A 17,659-nucleotide genomic window follows, 5' to 3' on the forward strand; every position below is an offset into this window, starting at 1 on the left:
CCCATTTGATAACCATTTTAATTTTAATTTTTAATGTTTATTTTTTGTGCTAGAGTGTAGAGTGAAAAGAGAGAGTGTGGAAGTGAGAACAAGAATAAAGATTAGATTAAGAGGGAAGATGAGAGGGGAGGATGAAAGGGAGGAGTAATAAAAGTGAAAACTAAAACTAAAAACTGAAATCTATTTGAAATTATTTTCACTTTCAAGTTTTTTTTTTTTTTTTTTCCACTTTTGTTACTCCTTTCTTCCTTCCTTCCCTACCATCTCTCTCTCAATCTCAACCTCACTCACATTCTCACTTTCATTTTCCTCAATACTCTAGCACAAAAAATGAAAATTAAATACTAGAATTGAAATGGTTATCAAATGGGGCCTAAGAAATTAAGTTCATTTTTCCAACTTTTAAGCAATTAGAATCACACATAATTTTCAAGAAATCATTATGGTAGCAGACGGTCTGGTAAGTTTAAGACATACTCTTCGTCATATTTGCATTTGGGTACTTCCCTTATCCCGTGTCATATTGATTAAAATTTTAAGGTTCGTTTGATAACCATTTCAGCTTTAGTTTTTATTTTTTATTTTTTGTATTACAGTATAAAAGAAAATGAGAGTTAGGATGAGAGGGGACAATGTGAGAGAAAAGTAACAAAAGTGAAAACAAAACTTGAAAGTGAAAATAATTTCAAATATATTTTAGTTTTTAATTTTTGTTTTCACTTTTCTTACTACTTCCTCTCATCCTCCTCTGAGTCCTCTCTCATCTTCACTCTAATTTTTCTCTATACTCTAGCACAAAAAAATTAAAAAAAACAGAAATGGTTATTAAACGGAACCTTAATTTTTTGATTTTAATATCCGTTGGGACTTTTTTTTTTTTTTTGTGGGTAATTTACTTTGTATTTCTAATAATAATAAATAAATAAATAATAGAACATTTGGGTGCCTAGTGAATTTCTCATTCGGACACCACTTACTCTGTACGGAGAAAAAAGGGCCCAAAAGCCCTCAGCCTTGAAAACCAACACGAAACTGAGTGCACCAACTAGCCTGCCCTTTCGTTTCTCTCTCTCTCTCTCTCTTGCGTAATTTCATATCGCCGACTGTACCCAGCTGAACGCAAATCACCACAATCATCAGCAGCAGCAGAAAGTGAAGAGACGATGTTCAGGGACGTGTCGAGCTGCAACACCTACAACTATGGCGACGCCGTCTATTGGGACGCCCGCTACGTCGAAGAAGGAGGCTCCTTCGACTGGTACCAGCGCTACTCTTCTCTCCGTCCTTTTGTCCGAAACTACATACCAACCTCCTCTCGGGTTCTCATGGTCGGCTGTGGCAATGCTGGTAATTTCCCCTCTTTCTCCGTTGCTCTTTTCTTCATTGTTTGTTTGTAAAGCTATTCCCTTTTGAGAGTTTTAATCGGCAGGTTCTAGAGCTTCTTTCTCTCTCTGCATTAATGCTCTGTTAGCTCTGTTTGGTTTGAGAGAAATTCTTAGAAAAAAGATAGAAAATAATTTTTTTGATTTGGGATGTTGGATTTTTTGGATAATCGTTCTTATATTTTTCATTGACAACTGGGCCCTTTTGGGTTTGTTCTGTTAGAGTATAATTGGTTCCCAAAACTTTAGTGGTTTTGAACATTCATCATTTAATTTTAGCTACTTTTTGGTAATTTTGACCTGTGTTTGAATTATGGAGAAGTTGTGACAAAATCAAAGAAATTGGGTTTTAGGGTTATTGCTGGTTTAGTGGTTGGACCTTGTTCTACTCCAATTTCCCCCCTGTTATTTCTGGGCAGTTGTGCTTGAGCTTGAATTCCCCTAATTAAGGTTCTCTCTTACTCCTGCCCCCATTCTCTCTGATAGTTCCATCTGTTTTGGTATATGGATATACATGAATCACCAGAGGGGATGCATTCTGTCTAGGCCCTAGAATGAAACTACAAGTAACAATATATCATTTGCTCTCACACTAATTAGACAATTGATGTCGAAAGTAATAAGGTACCTGATGCAATTAGGGTGCTTTGGCGTCCCTAAGCATGGCATTACCCTTGCCATCCATAGACGAAGAACTGTTGATGTAAAAATGATTCATTTTCTAATCAGGAAGGTCCTAACATCTATAATTTCATTGGATTTAGATATTTACTATCTACTTGTTGAGTGAAATTCTAATGGAAAAATCTTCTCTCGTAGTTATGTCTGAGGACATGGTTGCGGATGGATATGAAGACATAATGAACATTGACATTTCATCAGTGGCCATTGACATGATGAAAAGAAAATATGAGCACATACCTCAGCTGAAATGTATCCTTTTGAAAACTTACTTCATTAAAATTACCAGTACAATTTTGTACTGCATTATCTTTAGTAAATATTGCAGACTCTAGGCATGTTTCCTATACAATTAGACATGCAAATGGATGTTAGGGATATGAGTGTCTTCCCAGATGAATCATTTGAAGGTGTCATTGATAAAGGTATGTATCATTTCTTTATTTTAGTAATTTTAGAATACACAATACTGCAGACTAATTTTTTCTTTTTTGTCCTAATAAAACTGTGTTGCTGTCACCACTTTTTGCACCTGTGGTCTGTCAAAGGAACTCTTGATTCACTGATGGTATGATGTCTGTTGTGATGTTCTTATGACTCCTCTTAGTCATTACTTAAACACACTCTGATTCTCTTATTTGTTCTTATATTTCTAGTGTGGCAATGATGCTCCAATTAGTGCTGCTCAAATGCTAGGGGAAGTGAGTAGGTTGTAGACTTTAAGACTCAATTGACAGCTGCAATTTTTTATATTACTGGATCAGTACACAATTTTTTTTTCTATTTAAAATTTATTAATTATTGTTTACTTTTATATTCTGTCACTAATCACGGTTGTTATTTTGCTTGTAGGCTTCTTAAACCTGGAGGGATCTATTTGTTGGTAACTGTGCACCCTTAGATGTGGCTTTATATTTTACATTGTTCTTTCTTTTATTGGAATCTCAAAATACATGATCTGTTCTTAAACTGCCACATAGCAGATAACCTATGGTGATCCTACAGTAAGGATGCCTCATTTGATCCGGCCAGTGTACAATTGGAAAGTTAATTTGTACATTATACGTAAGTTTAGTTTTCATATCATATTAGTTCGTCCATTTTCCTGTTCAAATATCTATCATTTTTCAATTCATTTTCCAGAAGTGATTTTGCTTCCACCTTGTTATTTGATTCACACATAAAATCTTTTGAAGTTGTTGATTTTAGTCCATTCTAAACTACGTTTCTACCCACCTTCGGGGGATCTTATTTTGGATAATCAACAGAGACGATGATGCTATGATTTTGCTTGCTCCTGTTTCTTGTACGTTTTCTTTTAATTCATTAATTGTTGTTACAATTGATGATTGAGGTGCCTTATTTGTTTTGTTATCCTTTTGACTATCTTTTCACAGCCAGACCAGGATTCCAAAGGCCTGAAGGTTGTAGTTCATCAATAAAGTCATATTTGGAACCTATTCCTATCACTGAGAAGGGCTTACTTCCAGCTGAGTTTGTTTTGGAAGATCCAGATTGTCACTTTATATATGTGTGTAAAAAGGATGATATGGAGCTAAGTAGTGCAACAACTTATGGATTGACAGTTGATCTCTTACAGTAGCTACTTGCATTGAAGCACCAATGAAGGTATAACGGTCATCCTTGGGTGTCTGACAGATAAAGGATTCTGTTCGATGTATCTGCCTGGATTTTAGGGATAAAAATCTAAAACAAGAAACCCAATAGAATAAAATCCTCCAGAGAAACCATAGACACATTATCCCCATCTTTGATTTCTTTTATTGTATCAGTAAGTTGCTACCAAAACAATTACAAAAATAAAACTGTGATATTAAGTTCATGGAACATTCTTGCTCAGCTCCCTTGTACAAGTATGTGATGGTTGTTTTGGCATGCTGGTTGCTAGCATCGTTGTGTCGATCCTCCAGTTTGTTCAAGTTTACAACCAGTTTTTATTGAAAATTCTTTCAATCGTGGACTTGTTTGTATATCAATCAGGATTCTCGGAATGAAGGGCATAGGAGATTGAAACATAAGCTTGTATATTCCAACGAAGGTGGTTGCCCCTGCACGTATTTGTGTTTGTTGGTTTGATCTATGTTTATGTGAATGGAGAAAACGTTGGCATTGGGTAGGGGGAGGGTTATGATGCCAGCCAGCATCAAGCCCAAACGTATTATCTGAGATGGGAGGTTACAAAGCAGAGACTTTTTTTATGTTGTTGATAAAAAAAGCGATAGAAGTTTATCAGATCAAATGGACAAAAAGAGTACAAAGGAAAAGACGGTAAAGGGAGCCATCCCAATAGCAGTATGGTGACGTGGGCAAAACGGTCCCAATGACATGAGCCACGGTCCCAATGACATGAGGCAGCAAAAAAACTAATATAAAGAGAATCACTTCCAAAAACAACTTTTCTAAAACCCCTATTTACCACTATAGTTGTCTTGAATCTAGTCCAATTACATCAAGGATAAAATCAGCAACTAACTGGCATGACTTTCCTAAAGAGACTATGAAACCCAACAAACTTAACAAAGTTTATGGAATTAGGAAAGAAAAATAACACATACAGCTCATAGAGTTTTTGGACTTCATTGAACAAATTAAACAAAAATTAAAAAGCCAAAAACACCTTTAGCAAAGCAAAAGGAAACCAACCACCACTAATTTTCCTCAGGGGTATGACATAGAGAGTGTCACCTAATTACTCCAAGGCCTCAATACACCAATGAGCAATGGATCTACCGTGATCAAGCATCAACACCTCAAAGAACAACCTCGCAAGAGGAGGCACAACCAAAGCCAGCCCAGATATGAGACATTAGATTTGCCAAAGAAAGTGTAAATTAACATAGGTCCACCAAAAGCCAAATAACACCGAGAATCCGACGTGATCCTCTAAAGCTCTCTCTCTCTCTCTCTCAGAGGTTTTTTTTTTCTTTTTTCAACTAACAACTTAAATGAGAAATATGATTGCTATTTATATCTGGATGATTAAATGAGAAAATGCTTCTTTGAAAAAAGGAAAAAAGAAAAAGCGAGAGACTATATGAAGTAGGTGGCTAGCAAAGCGGGAAGAGAAGGAAGAAATGGAAAGTAACCCAACTTGATAGCTAGAATCTTTTCTTCTGAAGTTTATATCTTAGATAATTTTAACCCAACCACTTTATAAACCAGGTATTTCTTTTATATTTTGTAATCGTTTGCATTTTAATATGCTATTGTTTTACAAATTTGTCTTCTTAACATGAGATAGTTGTGTTGAAAGTTTTTCTTAAATGAGGGTAATTTTGGGTTGTTTGAAAATTTAACAATAATGGCATTTTGTTGTTTGGGAACTTTGGTTTTAAGTAAACTCAATAAATACTTTAATAATGTGGAAGATAATAACATAAGGGATATGAATGAACTGATTGGAAGAGAAATAATATAGACATAGGAGTGATCTGGAGTGATCTAGATCTATTATAAATGTTCTTAATCACTACAAACTCCCACTAATAAACTACATTATTTTTAATTTTCAGATTTATTACAAATTGTTTAAAGCAATGAATGTATGATTAATGCTAATTATATGATGATTGACAGCAAATATTGTCAGAATAATACTAGTTAATAAACTATAGATAAATACAAAAAGTAAATGTGAATTTATTGGGGGAAGGTCTCAGACTTGATATATTATTTGGCAATATCATCATCACAACTCTTTTCTTAATATTTTAAATACAACATATAGTCTAAATTACGAGAAATACTTGGTTGCAATGGGTACAAGACTATTTTGCTATCTTTGACCAATAATGTTATGTCATGTAAAAATTTTATCATGTGTGTTATAGAGTTATTGGTTAGAGATAACACTGTTTGATGTCCTGTTTCATGCAAGTGTTTCTCCTAAACTACAAAGAGAGGGGACTTTCTCTCTCACACACACACACATTACAAGTCAATACCGTTTTTCATTTGGCCTAGTTGGCCAACTCTTTTCTTAATATTAAAATTTGACAGTCCTGATCTCTTGGACTACAAAGGTCCAAGAGATTTGTGGTCACTCACCGTTGGATGTAAATTCAACGGTTCATTCACTCTTGCACTCTTTTTATGAAACTTTTTGAACCATTGGATTAATATCCAAGCGGTGGGTACAATCTCTTGAACTCCTGTGGTCCAAGAGATCGGGATTGTAAAATTTTATCTTGTTTATTTTTGTGATTTGATATTATTATCTCCTTTAGACCTGGTCATCAAATATTTGTTCTTATACCTTCAAGCTATGTTGCACGGACACGCCTTCGACACAGTCAACGGCTCCGACACGGTCAAGACACGGCTCCGACACGGTCAAGACACGGCTCCAACACGGCAGGGACCAAATTGAAATTTTGAAAATAAAAGTAGGGGTCTAAACGTGATTTTTGAAACTTTAGTGGACTGATTTGAAATAATTTTAAAAAGATGGGTTAAAAGTGGAAAAATAAATTTTTAAATCTAAATGAATCTCACGAAAGTATCAGCCAGCCACTTCACTTCATTTCTTCCGTTGCAACAGCTCTTCTCATCTTCTCCAACTTTTGCAAAGGCGAGTCTTTTTGCAAATTTTTTTCCTTTGTTTTCAAATGCTTTTATTTATGTTTTCTATTTTCTTTTCTTATGTCCCTCCATAACAGTAGAAGAGTTGGACTTGGTGGTGAGGTGAAGATTCTTTTCTTCTGTTTTTTTGAAGAGAAACGCAACAAGGACGATTCTTTTTTATGGTGTATCAATTATTATTTATGGATAATGAACAATGAGTTATTTATTTTGTTTTATGGAATTATGTGACATTAAAGTATTGAGAATTAATTAAGCAAAAAAAAAGTATTGATAATTAATTATTATTTTAATTGCCGTGTCCTAGCCGTGTCCGTGTCCTAATTTTCTAAGAATTTCCGGTTTGCCGTGTCGTGTTCCCGTGTCCCCGTACCCGTGTCCGTGCAACATAGCCTTCAAGCCTAAGTGGCTAAATTTGGTAATTCCTATGCGTGAGTGTCCATAATCAAATATTAGAGGATTTTTGTACTCAGTAATCGCCTCAAGCCAGGAATTAAATTAAGACTTATTAAAGTTGGATACTTAAATAGATTTTAAGAAATTGTTGTTAGTACTCTAAAATAGTCATCATGAATTCCTTCCTGATTAAAAAAATAAAAGTGGAAGACATTCTTGATAACTATTCTTTAAATGGTACAAATAATTTCCCTTATGTATATGTGCAAGTTTACTATGAGGTTGAGGAACCAATCCAAATTCATTTTCTTTCTTTCTTAAAAATGTGGGTCACTATGAATCATGGCTTAGAAGAGCCATTTCACCTGTATTCCATAAAACATAAATGGTGCATTCTTCCTCAAGTAAATTTACATTCATACCCTATCTACCTGCATACAAATATGGAATAGTTTTTGACAACCCTTCTCTAGGCCTAACCTATATATAGCAATAAAATCACTTTAATTATGGGAAGAAAAAAAATCTTTTGCAGCCCAAATGAGTCATGAGACCCTTCCCAATTTGCTCATGACAGCAAAGAAGAGTCAATAGTCCTGACATTCCTTCCAAAAACTGCAAAAGTGCTTTTACAAATTAGGCAATGCCCTTGTCTAAAATTGGCAGTGGCTTTACTAAATGTATCACTTAAATGTAACCAGAAACTTCTCAATGTGGCAAATTGAAAGAAGAGAGAATTAGATGCCCAAGGGCAAGTGGGTTTCACAACAGACCCATTACAAAAATTGCCAATGGGACTCTAAATGTGGAAACAGAAAAGAATACAAAATAAGCCTACCGCCTGCCTCTCTCTCTCTCTCTCTCTCTCTCTCTCTCTCTCTCTCTCTCTAATTTTGGCCACTTGATTTACTATACCTAGCAGCAACATTAAACTACCATGTTTATAGCACATAGATAATCATAAAATAAAATAAAATAAAATAAAAAATAAAAGGAAAATAGAAAATAATAATAATAATAATTTTGAAATGTAAAAGTGGGACCCACAAAAGCCAGACTAACTAAAAGAAACTCAAATACAATTTAAAAAAGGAAGGAAAAGTGGGTCCCACAAAGAGACCCATTAACACCCAAAACACTCCAAATGTGGCAAAACAGAGTCATGCAACCACTCTAAATAGTAAACAGAGCCATGCAAACTTGCCGTTTCCGAGCTTTCGCCATTTGGGGCAAAAACGCTTTCTTTTCTCTCACACACGCCCCTTTATCTTCTCCCCAATCTAATTTTGGCAACCCGTCTCTTTCCCAAGGACCCTCAGAACGGCTAGAGAGGGAAAGAGCACTCTTTTAGAGAGAGAGAGAGAGAGAGAGAGAGAGAGAGAGAGAGAGACCGACACAGAGAAAACCCAGAAAGACTTTGAATTGGAATTTAAGTTTTTCGGCTGTGGTTGGTTGGTTCCTTTGTGGGTTTTGAGCATTTGGGTAGTTTGGGTTTGGCGTTCTGAGATATGGGTAGGGGGAAGATTGAGATCAAGAGGATTGAGAATGCTAATAGCAGACAAGTCACATTCTCAAAGAGACGTGCTGGGTTGCTCAAAAAGGCTCAAGAATTGGCTATTCTTTGTGATGCTGAGGTTGCTGTTATCATCTTCTCTAATACTGGAAAGCTTTTTGAGTTTTCCAGTGCTGGGTATGTATCTGAATTTTTATACTTCTTTCTTTTGGAGACAAATTGCCAATATTTTTTTCCTTCTGAAATTTTGAGGTTCATGCATGTGTTTCTTCTGATTTTCTGTGATGGTTTATTGATAAAGCTTTTGTCCTTAGTTGGTTCACCTAATTTCCTCATGACTGCATACTTTTTAGGAATTTATCTGGGGTTTTGGGTTTTCCCATTTTATTTGGCTTCAAAAAATTTCAATGTCTATTACATTTTTTTCTTCATTTTTTTATTTATTGTTTTTATTTTATTTTACAAACTAGTGGATGCTCATGTTTCCGTTTTCTCTTATTCTTTTTTAGGTATGTACTTCATTTTCCTTTTTTTCTTTTTTATATAAAATGTTCTCCACGTTGTGTGCCAATTTGTTTATTGTTATAATTGTCAAGTTGGGGGCGATTTCACCTATGATGTGGTCTTCTCATGAGTAACTTTTGAAGTAATTATGCAAATAGTTGAGATTCTTCATAACATTTTCATGTTTGGAAGTATTATTTTAAGTGGTTTTTGTTCCAACTTTTATGATGTTGGATCGATTTCTTTTTCGACTCTTTAAGTACTGCTGATGCTTAATTGACTCTGAAATGAACCTTGGTAAGCTACTAGTGCTGCTGGTGCTTAATTCAGAACCAGTTGGTCAGTCAGAACTATCAGAAGGCCAATTTCAGCTTCCATTACTGATAACTCTTGTCGCTCTAGTACTCACACCCTTAGCAGAATCATAAACACTCCACTGCATTTAAAAGGAAATGCCACTTCTTGGAACTCCCCTGTTTGGTTGTTGCTCCTTTGTCCATCGTGTTAAGCTGGACAGTGGTTGATTGTAGGGATTGGAATATTCAGATGCTCTTTTCTCTTGTCCAAGGCAAGGTCAGCTAGATTGTTCCATAATGGGATATTAGAATGACTTCTGAAGTCTTGGCGTGGTGGAAATACCTGAAAAGCCAGTGGGCATGGGGTTTTATCAAAAGGCTTGAATTTAGTTTGTCTTTTGTCCTTCTTTATACCAATTGATGACTCCGTATTAAGCAGAAGGCAAATGCGAATTGGTGTCATTCCTCTCTAGAATCCATAGTTCAAATTTTTCCTCCCCTAAATGTAGGAATTGACCAAAAAAGAATACATGATCCTTTGTTTCAATTTGTCTGTATTCTCTAATGGCCTGCGAACTTTGCAGAAGCAAGTCTCCTCTCTTTCTCTCTCTGTTTGACAGTCCTTAATTGTATAGAAGGTGATCACTTGAATGAAAGTTAATAGTCCTCATGTGTAATTACATTTTGGAAATTTTCTATCTCTACTCTTGTAAGCCTTTGCTCTTCCGCTGGAGATGACCTACACTTTTTCTCCAAACATGAATTAAAGACTCAACTAACTTTTGTTAACTGATTGGATTACAATATGGATATTGTTTCTGGTTTCTATGGACCCATTTTTGTCTTTCTACAATATTTTGGTTTTTTTGGCTAAAGCATTTTGGATATTGCATCTAGCTTGAGAAGAAGCATTAACTCAGTGGTTTATCACCAGTTCCTTGGACAAAAAAACAACTTAGAAGTATTGCTGTAAATGAAGAGATAAAGCAAGTTGAAATTAAATTTTCTCTGTTCGTCTGAGTGGAACACTGCTGATGTTGATCTGTTCGTACTTTTGTAGTATGAAGCGAACTCTTTCAAGGTATAACAAGTGCTTAGATTCTTCAGAGGATGCAGCAGAAGAATCCAAGGCAGAGGTATTCTGCTCAACAAGTTTATATACTTGACACTTGTTGATCTTTTATGTTGTAACACAAATTTTAAGATGGACAAGTTTGTTAATTTGTTGGTTCTTCCTGTGGTAATTTGTTCTTCCTCCTGTTGCATGTCAGTCTTACCTGTATGGAACTTTGACAAAGCGAAATATATGTTAGTGAATATGTTTCATATGTTCAAAATTGTTCTTTTCCCTAGGTAAATTATGTTAACCTCACTTGGAGCAAGGACCTCCCATAATATTTCCAGAAGTTATTCTGACCTTCGTGAATTGTATTGGAGATATAACGCTATGAAAGGTTTTAAGAATTGTCCGGTTGCTGGCAATGACATTTAGTTTTGTATAGGTATTAGAAATAGTGATGCTGATCATATGAGTTTTAAATATAGTGACATATATAAAGAGTGAAGCGATATAGTTACTGTAATTTCATAAAACGACAGAAGGATGTAAATAGTGTATGAGTAATGCCCTGTTTTTGCATTAGTTGTGAAACAATGAAGTATATTGGAAAAAGATGATTGACACACAATGTTCATTTTATGAAGTTTTGGTCTGCATGAGATGATTTTAGTTGAGACTAGTCTGAGCAGTACCTAGGCAGTTTTAATTGCTTCCTTGAGAACCTTTTCCGTTTGTCATACTTTGTCTTTTTTTTTTCTTTCCATGATCATAGTTTTGTGGACTCAGCATTCTATTGATAATTCTAACTCTATCTTTCTTTTCAGAAGCAAGACTTCAAGGAGCTGGATGTTCTAAAGGATGAATTTGCAAAGCTACAAAAGAAACAAGTGTATGTATTTACTCAATTCTTACATTTTTGGAATACTGTGAGATCCTTACACGTAATAATAATATTTTTTCTGATTGTGTAGAAGGCTATTGGGTAAGGACTTGACTGGTTTGAGCTTGAAAGAATTGCAGCAACTAGAACAGCAATTAAATGAAGGATTATTGTCAGTGAAGGAGAGGAAGGTTCTATTATATTTTCCTTTTTCATTTTTTTTCCTTTCAGTTATTCAGTAGAGATGTCAGATTATGTTGCAGATTGTAACATGTACTAATTCCCGCAATCTGAAAGGCCTGAATATATATTCTACTATTTCAGGAGCAATTACTAGTGGAGCAACTAGAGCAATCAAGAGTACAGGTACATGGAAGCACAACCCGAATTTTTTAGTCTTTTTTAAAGTTAAAGCTGTAGTAGTAGCACTGCGTAGTTTATGCTGAAGTATCACTTTCTAAAGAACTAAAGAAGAAAATTCATTTCTGCAAACATATGAAAGCTGCAATTTTTCTTGAAGTTTACTAAAGATACTATTTTGTTTCGATTAAGCTACTTTTACTTTGAAGTATGGATAATCACAATGATTTAGAGCAAAAGGAAAGAAAAAAGAAAAAGAGAAAGGGATATGACAATGAAAAGTGACAAGAAAAGGAAGAAAGTGACTAATCTATAATGCAAAGTTTTTCCTTATATACTTATGTTCTGGTTTTAAAAGCTTGGCTTTATGGTATAAGTTGCACAATGACCTTGCATCTACACTGGTATGTATAGAAAAGACTAAGTTGCACACTTTTACCCGGTATTTAATTTTCAGCTATTTGTTTCCTCCAGGAACAGCGTGCTATACTTGAGAATGAAACGTTGCGCAGACAGGTAAACAACATTCTTCCTGCTAATGAAAATTTGATCAGTTTCTGACATTTACTTCCCTGTGAGTGATTTGTATATTATGTAATGTATCTGTTATGGCCTATTCTTATATTGTAGGTTGAGGAGCTTCGGTGTTTATTTCCACAAACTGACCGTGCAGTCCCATCTTATCTGGAATATTATCCTGTGGAAAAAGAGAAATCCCTTGTAAACCATGGTGTCACAAGCCCAGATTTGGTCAGCAATTTTGCATTTGAGAATGGAGATTCTGACATCACCTTGCATTTAGGGTACTATTCTTTCCTTATTAACAAAATAACCTTCAAATAAACTGCAAAACTGTTGTTGCTTATTGTTTCTTGTGCATCCTAGGCTACTTAATAGATTTAGATAATATTTCCTAGTTGCCTGGCCCATTGCTCAGCAATGGCAGAGCATGGAAAATTTTAGGGAGAGGTAGAGGGAAGCAAAGTAAAGTGTTAAAAGTTTATTACTGGTGAAATAAATATATAGTACTTATCCATACTGCGAGTAAAATTGATTACTACTAGAAAACTAATGTAAACAACTCAAATGTTAATTTCAATATGGTCAAACTATATAGTATCTTTTAGATGTGCTTGATGTTCTTTCAAAAAGTAGAACTCATCTATGATAAACAGTCATATTGTTTGGCTGATTACAGGGTGGACTAATCTGGCTCCCACAGGAGGGATTCTGTTCCTTCTTTTGCAACTACAGCCTTTTCACAGGACCTTACAGGGCTCCCTAGCTATAGGTTAACTTGATTTTGTAGCCTTTTATTTTGCTATGATCTTATTTAGCTTCTCTTAGAGGGGTTTTGTCCTTTTTGTTCCTCTTTCTTCATGTATCCTTTATCTATTTCAACAAATTTCTTCGTATCATCGAGGTTTTATATAAATAAAAAATATAAGTAAATAAATATGCCCAACTGTACAATCGAGACTAAAAGGCCTCAAATAAATTTTGGGGATGGATTGTGGTTAGGATGGGCCAGCTAAAATATACCCCAGCCCTGTTAAGAAAACTTTAAATTTATTTGCCCCTATGATTTCTTGTTTTACAGTTGATGTAAAACAAGTTTCTCAAGTGAAAATTAACATTGTTATCTTATTCTGTTCGTTGTACATCTACTGTCTTTTTGCCAGGCTGCCAAGTGATGTTTATGGCAAGAGGAAGGCTCCAGAAAGAGAAGCTCACTCCAATGACTCAGGGAGCCAATTAGCCCTGTAATTGTTTCTGAGGTTCTCTTTGCCATAGAATCAACAGATGCTAGAGATGAATTTCATACAGTTGAGAGTGTAGCTTATTAGCTTTCGTCAAAAGGTCAGTAACTTGTAAAAGAGAAGGTAGAATCCGTAGGTAACCGAAAATCATCAATGTGGAGACATAGAAGTTCCTTTCTTGGGAGGTTTGGCTTATGGAGAGGAAGCTGCTCTAGTTAGTTATACTTGTTTCCTTTGTAATTTGCTTTGAGGCCAGAAAATTTTAAAAAAGAAGATGAAAATGTAATCTGTTCTGGATATTTACAAATTGTAGCTCTCCTTGGTCGGATTTTAGAGTACCTAGAGTACTTTTGGAAGTTCGTTAAATCTCAGCCATTGTTTTGAAAGTGAAAGGTTCAAATTATGCAGCAAGGTTAAGTCTTTTAATTTATTTTTGCTATATACAAAACAAATTCTGGTTTTTCAAAGTGTTTTTATGTGGAAAAAGAATACATGATTACAATCATAAAATAAAAAGAGTAAAATCAATAAACATACAACAATATTCTGTACAGACTAAATTATACAATTGTTCTCTACTGCTTTTGCTGTCCAAGGCCATTGAGCAATTGATTTCTCCCAGCCAAAACCTTATTGAAGAGACAATCCACCTCTTTCCCAAAACCCTCCACCAACTTCTCAAACACCTCTAATCTTCTCCTTAATTCCTCAGCTGCTTCATCACTGCTTTTTCCAGTTCCAATAGCAGCAGCAAGGCCAGCCACTGCATCATCAAGCTCTTTCACCTCTTTCAACACACCATTTCTCTCCACAATTACTTCACTTGCTCTCAAATCCAATCCAGGAAGCCATGAATCAACAAACCTTCCACCTGAACTTCTCATCTCCAAGTATGGCTTGGCTTCCCCAACTAAGCCAGACATTAAAATCCCACATACCCAAAATACCATACCCTGCATAACCACCAAAGCTTGATCAATAACAGCTTGCTTGCTAATATTGGAACACCTTGGTTTCCCAATCTCTTCATTTCCTTGGAATCTGAGTTCCTTGTTCAAAACCTTTGGTTGGATTGGCTTCAGATGCTTTAAAGCCAAAGAAAGTGATGAATTCTCCACAAGGCTCAAAGCATGAGCTAGTGAAAGCCTAGCCTTCCCAAGATGAGACAAAGAGGAACTAATGGAATTGCAAAGCTCCAACAAATTCAAACTGTATTTGAGATACTCATCCACAGAAGCAGCTTCCCATTTGCTCACAGGATAGTCTATGGCCACAACTAGCTTGGCAAAAGCATGGTTGATGATGGGTAGGAGGTCAAAACACTGTTGAATCCATGAAAAGATGGGATTTCTAAGCCAGATTTTGAACTTGAAGACAATTTGTTCAAGCAATTTGAAACATGGGATTTGAAAGCCTCCAGAGATGCTGTTAAGGCTTGTGATTGGTGGTTGTGTTTGTGGTGATGGAAATTCTCCAGTTTAGAGTAAAATTTATCAAACTTTTGCACCAAAAGAACCATTGCAAATGCAATATGAGGAGCTTTGGAAGTTTGTTTTGTGTTCTGTTTTGGAGACTTTGCTTTATATACAAGTTTGGTTTGGTTTGAAAAAGTCCACATGGCGTGTTAGCGTTGGCTTAATAGATAGACACAGAGAGTAGCAAAACCAGGTGCGTGTGCAAGACAAAGCAAAGCACCTTCCACCATGCCAAATTGAAAATTAAAAAACAGGGGGATTGTCGGCGGTCAAATGTGCTTATCTAATTGTGTACTTTCCTTGGTGCTGATATACACGTTTGTGGCCAATTGGGTCCACTTGGGCCTTGTTGCCTACAACTGTAAGCTGCGTAAACAAGGATGAACAAATGCAGTTCAGATTCTCTGCTTTTATTTTATGCTCTGTTGCATTATCTATGACTAAAATTAAATGGTTTTTTTTCTTATATTTTGACAAATTATAGGATATTTACAAAATACTTGTATAACCCTCATTATCCAACTAATTGGAGTCGATCGATAGGTAAATACACTCATAATATAGCTAGAATGCAACTAGGTATCGAAATCATCACAAATACTTATCTTCCTTACCATCTATGTGAGAGAACCTGATATCTCTTCCAACTAACTAGAAACAAATACCACTAGACTAGTTAGTGTGTGATTCTATGTTTTTCTCTTAACTTTTATTTAAGAGTTAATTCCCTAAACTTCACCAATTTGAAATGACCCCTAAATTTAGGGATTTTTTTATTTATTTTAATAATATACCCTTTATTTAAGTATTATCTTTTCCATATAAACTCTAAAGTAAACTCAAGAGACATAAATATCTGGAAATGAAATCATTTTTGGACACAGATTCAGTATTAGCACAGGCAACATCAACAAGAATCCTATGCTTATTTTTCCACTTTTTCTTTTAAGATAGAAAGAGAATTTTTTGTCTTGCAATATGATAAGGTTTTGGATACCGTAAATGCCTTAGAAAAGTGCTTTGGGCATCCCTGTCTCAAATCATGATCAGCAAATTCACACCGTCGTTGTCTTTTTTATTTTCAAAACTACGTACGGTACGTGGTGTTGTTTGTAAAAACAAATGGCAATTATGTACATGCCCCTAGTGCTTTTAAGTTTATCTCAGATTACCACATGTGGTGGAAAACGTCTCAAAGTACCCCCCAACGTATAAATAACCGTCTCAATTTACCTCCTCCGTCAAATTTTTTGACGGTCCGTTCTGAACAGTGGGCCCCACTTCGTTTTAACCTTTAAGCTGTTCGAATAAGGGTTTCTCAGTTTGTAACAAAGGGGAAATTGGGTTTAGGGTTCATTGGAGAAGAGGGTTGTTGTCAAAATCTGAGGGTTCCTTCGATTTTGGGAGAATTTGGAGAAGAAATCATTGTTTGTAAAACTCTGAGGTGGAGTTTGAAATTGGAAGATTGTGGAGTAGAAGATTTGGGATGATGGAAACAGGAGAGAATCAAGGAGAAGGACGGCATGGCCAATGGTGTCATTGTGGGAAGTTAGCACGGATGCAGACTTCTTGGACCAGTTCAAACCCAGGGCGAAGATTTCTAGTCTGCCCAAAGTCAAAGGTAAGCATGTTTAAGATAAAATTTTCAGTCATTGTTTTGGGCATCACAAATTGATAGAGTTGTTAGTGATGAAATTTTCAGTGATTGATGAAATTTTCAGTCATTTTACCACCCAAATTTTCAGTCATTGTTCTTGGTTGATACAGGGAAGGGGAGAAAAAGGATGTAGGTTTTTTGGTGGTTTGATGCAGAAATGTGTGAGCTTTCAAAATCGTTGATACAGTTTCTTTGAGGAAGATTGATAGGGTGGAGAAGGAAAATGCAAAGATTCGAGCAAAGTCAAAAATATTGTGGGCTGCTATGTTGCTTTCTGGTTGGTGGTGTTTGCCATGAAGATGAATTAGGCACTTTGGCAGTAGTTCAGTGGGCATTGTAATTTGATACCTGATGTTAATGTAATGTAAGGCATTTTGGCAGTAGTTAAGCACTTTGGCAGTAGTTTAATGGGCAAATTTAATTTGAGAACAAATGCTAATCTAATGTAAGACACTTTGGCAGTGTAATGTAATGTCATTTGGTGTAATGTAATGTACTGCTAGTTAAGTTTGTTCATTGTAATTTGTTTAGGGGTTACAAATGGTGACATGAATGGTAAGTTGTTTAGAGGTTACAAATGGTGACATGAATGTAATGCTAGTTAGTTAAGTAATGTAATGCTAGTTAAGTTTGATCTGTGATATGAATGGTAAATTGAATGGTAATTTCTTGATGAATCTAGAAGAAGATAACCAAAATTCAGTTTTCCCTAAAAAAGCAGGACTTGCCTTCTTTGCCAAAGTTTATGGTGGATATGTAGCCTTTGGTAACATGCCAAAGTTTACTGGAATCTGGAAAGCAAGAGGCAAAGCCCAAAACTAGCAAAAGCACCTGTCATTATAAGCACAAACCAAAACAGAACAGGTTCCAAAACAGAACACAAACCAAAACAGGTTCCAACCATAACAGCCTTATGAATATATGCACAAACCAAAACAGGTTCCAAAACAGATTCCAACCATAACAACCTTAGGAAATATGCACAAACCAAAATAGGTTCCAAAATAGGTTCCAACCATAACATACATTAAATATTCAGGTTCCAAAACAAGTCCAACCATAATAGGTTCCAACCATAACATACATCAAATAT

At 35.5% G+C, this 17,659-nt stretch overlaps 2 protein-coding genes and 1 pseudogene across 8 annotated transcripts; 2 read left to right on the forward strand and 1 right to left on the reverse strand.

The window, feature by feature from the left end:
• The first annotated feature begins 986 nt into the window (after positions 1-986).
• On the forward strand, positions 987-3,923 carry LOC148916667 (uncharacterized). 5 transcript variants are annotated; one of them, XR_016127488.1, is made up of 8 exons: positions 987-1,347; positions 2,202-2,315; positions 2,420-2,488; positions 2,612-2,631; positions 2,720-2,772; positions 2,916-2,946; positions 3,044-3,369; positions 3,461-3,499. XR_016127488.1 is itself a non-coding variant. In XM_089053623.1 (8 exons), exons 1-8 carry the CDS (start codon positions 1,164-1,166, stop codon positions 3,664-3,666), a joined length of 762 nt encoding a protein of 253 aa, XP_088909749.1. In that variant the 5' UTR covers positions 994-1,163; the 3' UTR covers positions 3,667-3,923. The 5 variants fall into 5 exon arrangements, 3 of the variants coding, with proteins under 3 accessions (XP_088909749.1, XP_088909751.1, XP_088909750.1); XR_016127489.1 differs by having other exon boundaries at positions 989-1,347; positions 3,047-3,369; XM_089053623.1 differs by having other exon boundaries at positions 994-1,347; positions 3,044-3,128; positions 3,461-3,923.
• Positions 3,924-8,257: 4,334 nt separating this feature from the next.
• LOC103330718 (agamous-like MADS-box protein AGL15) lies at positions 8,258-13,829 on the forward strand. Of its 3 annotated transcripts, XR_016127212.1 has the most exons (9): positions 8,262-8,751; positions 10,435-10,510; positions 11,259-11,323; positions 11,406-11,505; positions 11,639-11,680; positions 12,149-12,190; positions 12,305-12,477; positions 12,873-12,965; positions 13,357-13,829. XR_016127212.1 is itself a non-coding variant. In XM_016794774.2 (8 exons), exons 1-8 carry the CDS (start codon positions 8,570-8,572, stop codon positions 13,439-13,441), a joined length of 762 nt encoding a protein of 253 aa, XP_016650260.2. In that variant the 5' UTR covers positions 8,258-8,569; the 3' UTR covers positions 13,442-13,829. The 3 variants fall into 3 exon arrangements, 2 of the variants coding, with proteins under 2 accessions (XP_016650260.2, XP_008231548.2); XM_016794774.2 differs by lacking the exon at positions 12,873-12,965 and having other exon boundaries at positions 8,258-8,751; positions 11,409-11,505; XM_008233326.3 differs by lacking the exon at positions 12,873-12,965.
• Positions 13,830-13,834: 5 nt separating this feature from the next.
• Positions 13,835-15,000, reverse strand: LOC103330733 (protein BPS1, chloroplastic-like; annotated as a pseudogene).
• Positions 15,001-17,659: the final 2,659 nt, after the last annotated feature.

The sequence above is a fragment of the Prunus mume genome, linkage group LG5, assembly GCF_029339155.1.
Source record: "Prunus mume cultivar Tortuosa linkage group LG5, ASM2933915v1, whole genome shotgun sequence".
In the NCBI taxonomy this organism is placed as follows: Eukaryota; Viridiplantae; Streptophyta; class Magnoliopsida; order Rosales; family Rosaceae; genus Prunus; species Prunus mume.

Excerpts from the sequence above, each read along its gene's own strand:
- LOC103330718 (XM_008233326.3), top strand. The coding sequence starts at position 8,570 with ATGGGTAGGGGGAAGATTGAGATCAAGAGGATTGAGAATGCTAATAGC. Across the intron at positions 8,752-10,434 it reads TTTGAGTTTTCCAGTGCTGG|TATGAAGCGAACTCTTTCAA; the intron begins GTATGTATCTGA and ends GTACTTTTGTAG. Across the intron at positions 12,478-13,356 it reads GACATCACCTTGCATTTAGG|GCTGCCAAGTGATGTTTATG; the intron begins GTACTATTCTTT and ends TCTTTTTGCCAG.
- LOC148916667 (XM_089053623.1), top strand. The coding sequence starts at position 1,164 with ATGTTCAGGGACGTGTCGAGCTGCAACACCTACAACTATGGCGACGCC. Across the intron at positions 2,632-2,719 it reads GAACTCTTGATTCACTGATG|TGTGGCAATGATGCTCCAAT; the intron begins GTATGATGTCTG and ends TTATATTTCTAG. Across the intron at positions 2,947-3,043 it reads CTGGAGGGATCTATTTGTTG|CAGATAACCTATGGTGATCC; the intron begins GTAACTGTGCAC and ends ACTGCCACATAG.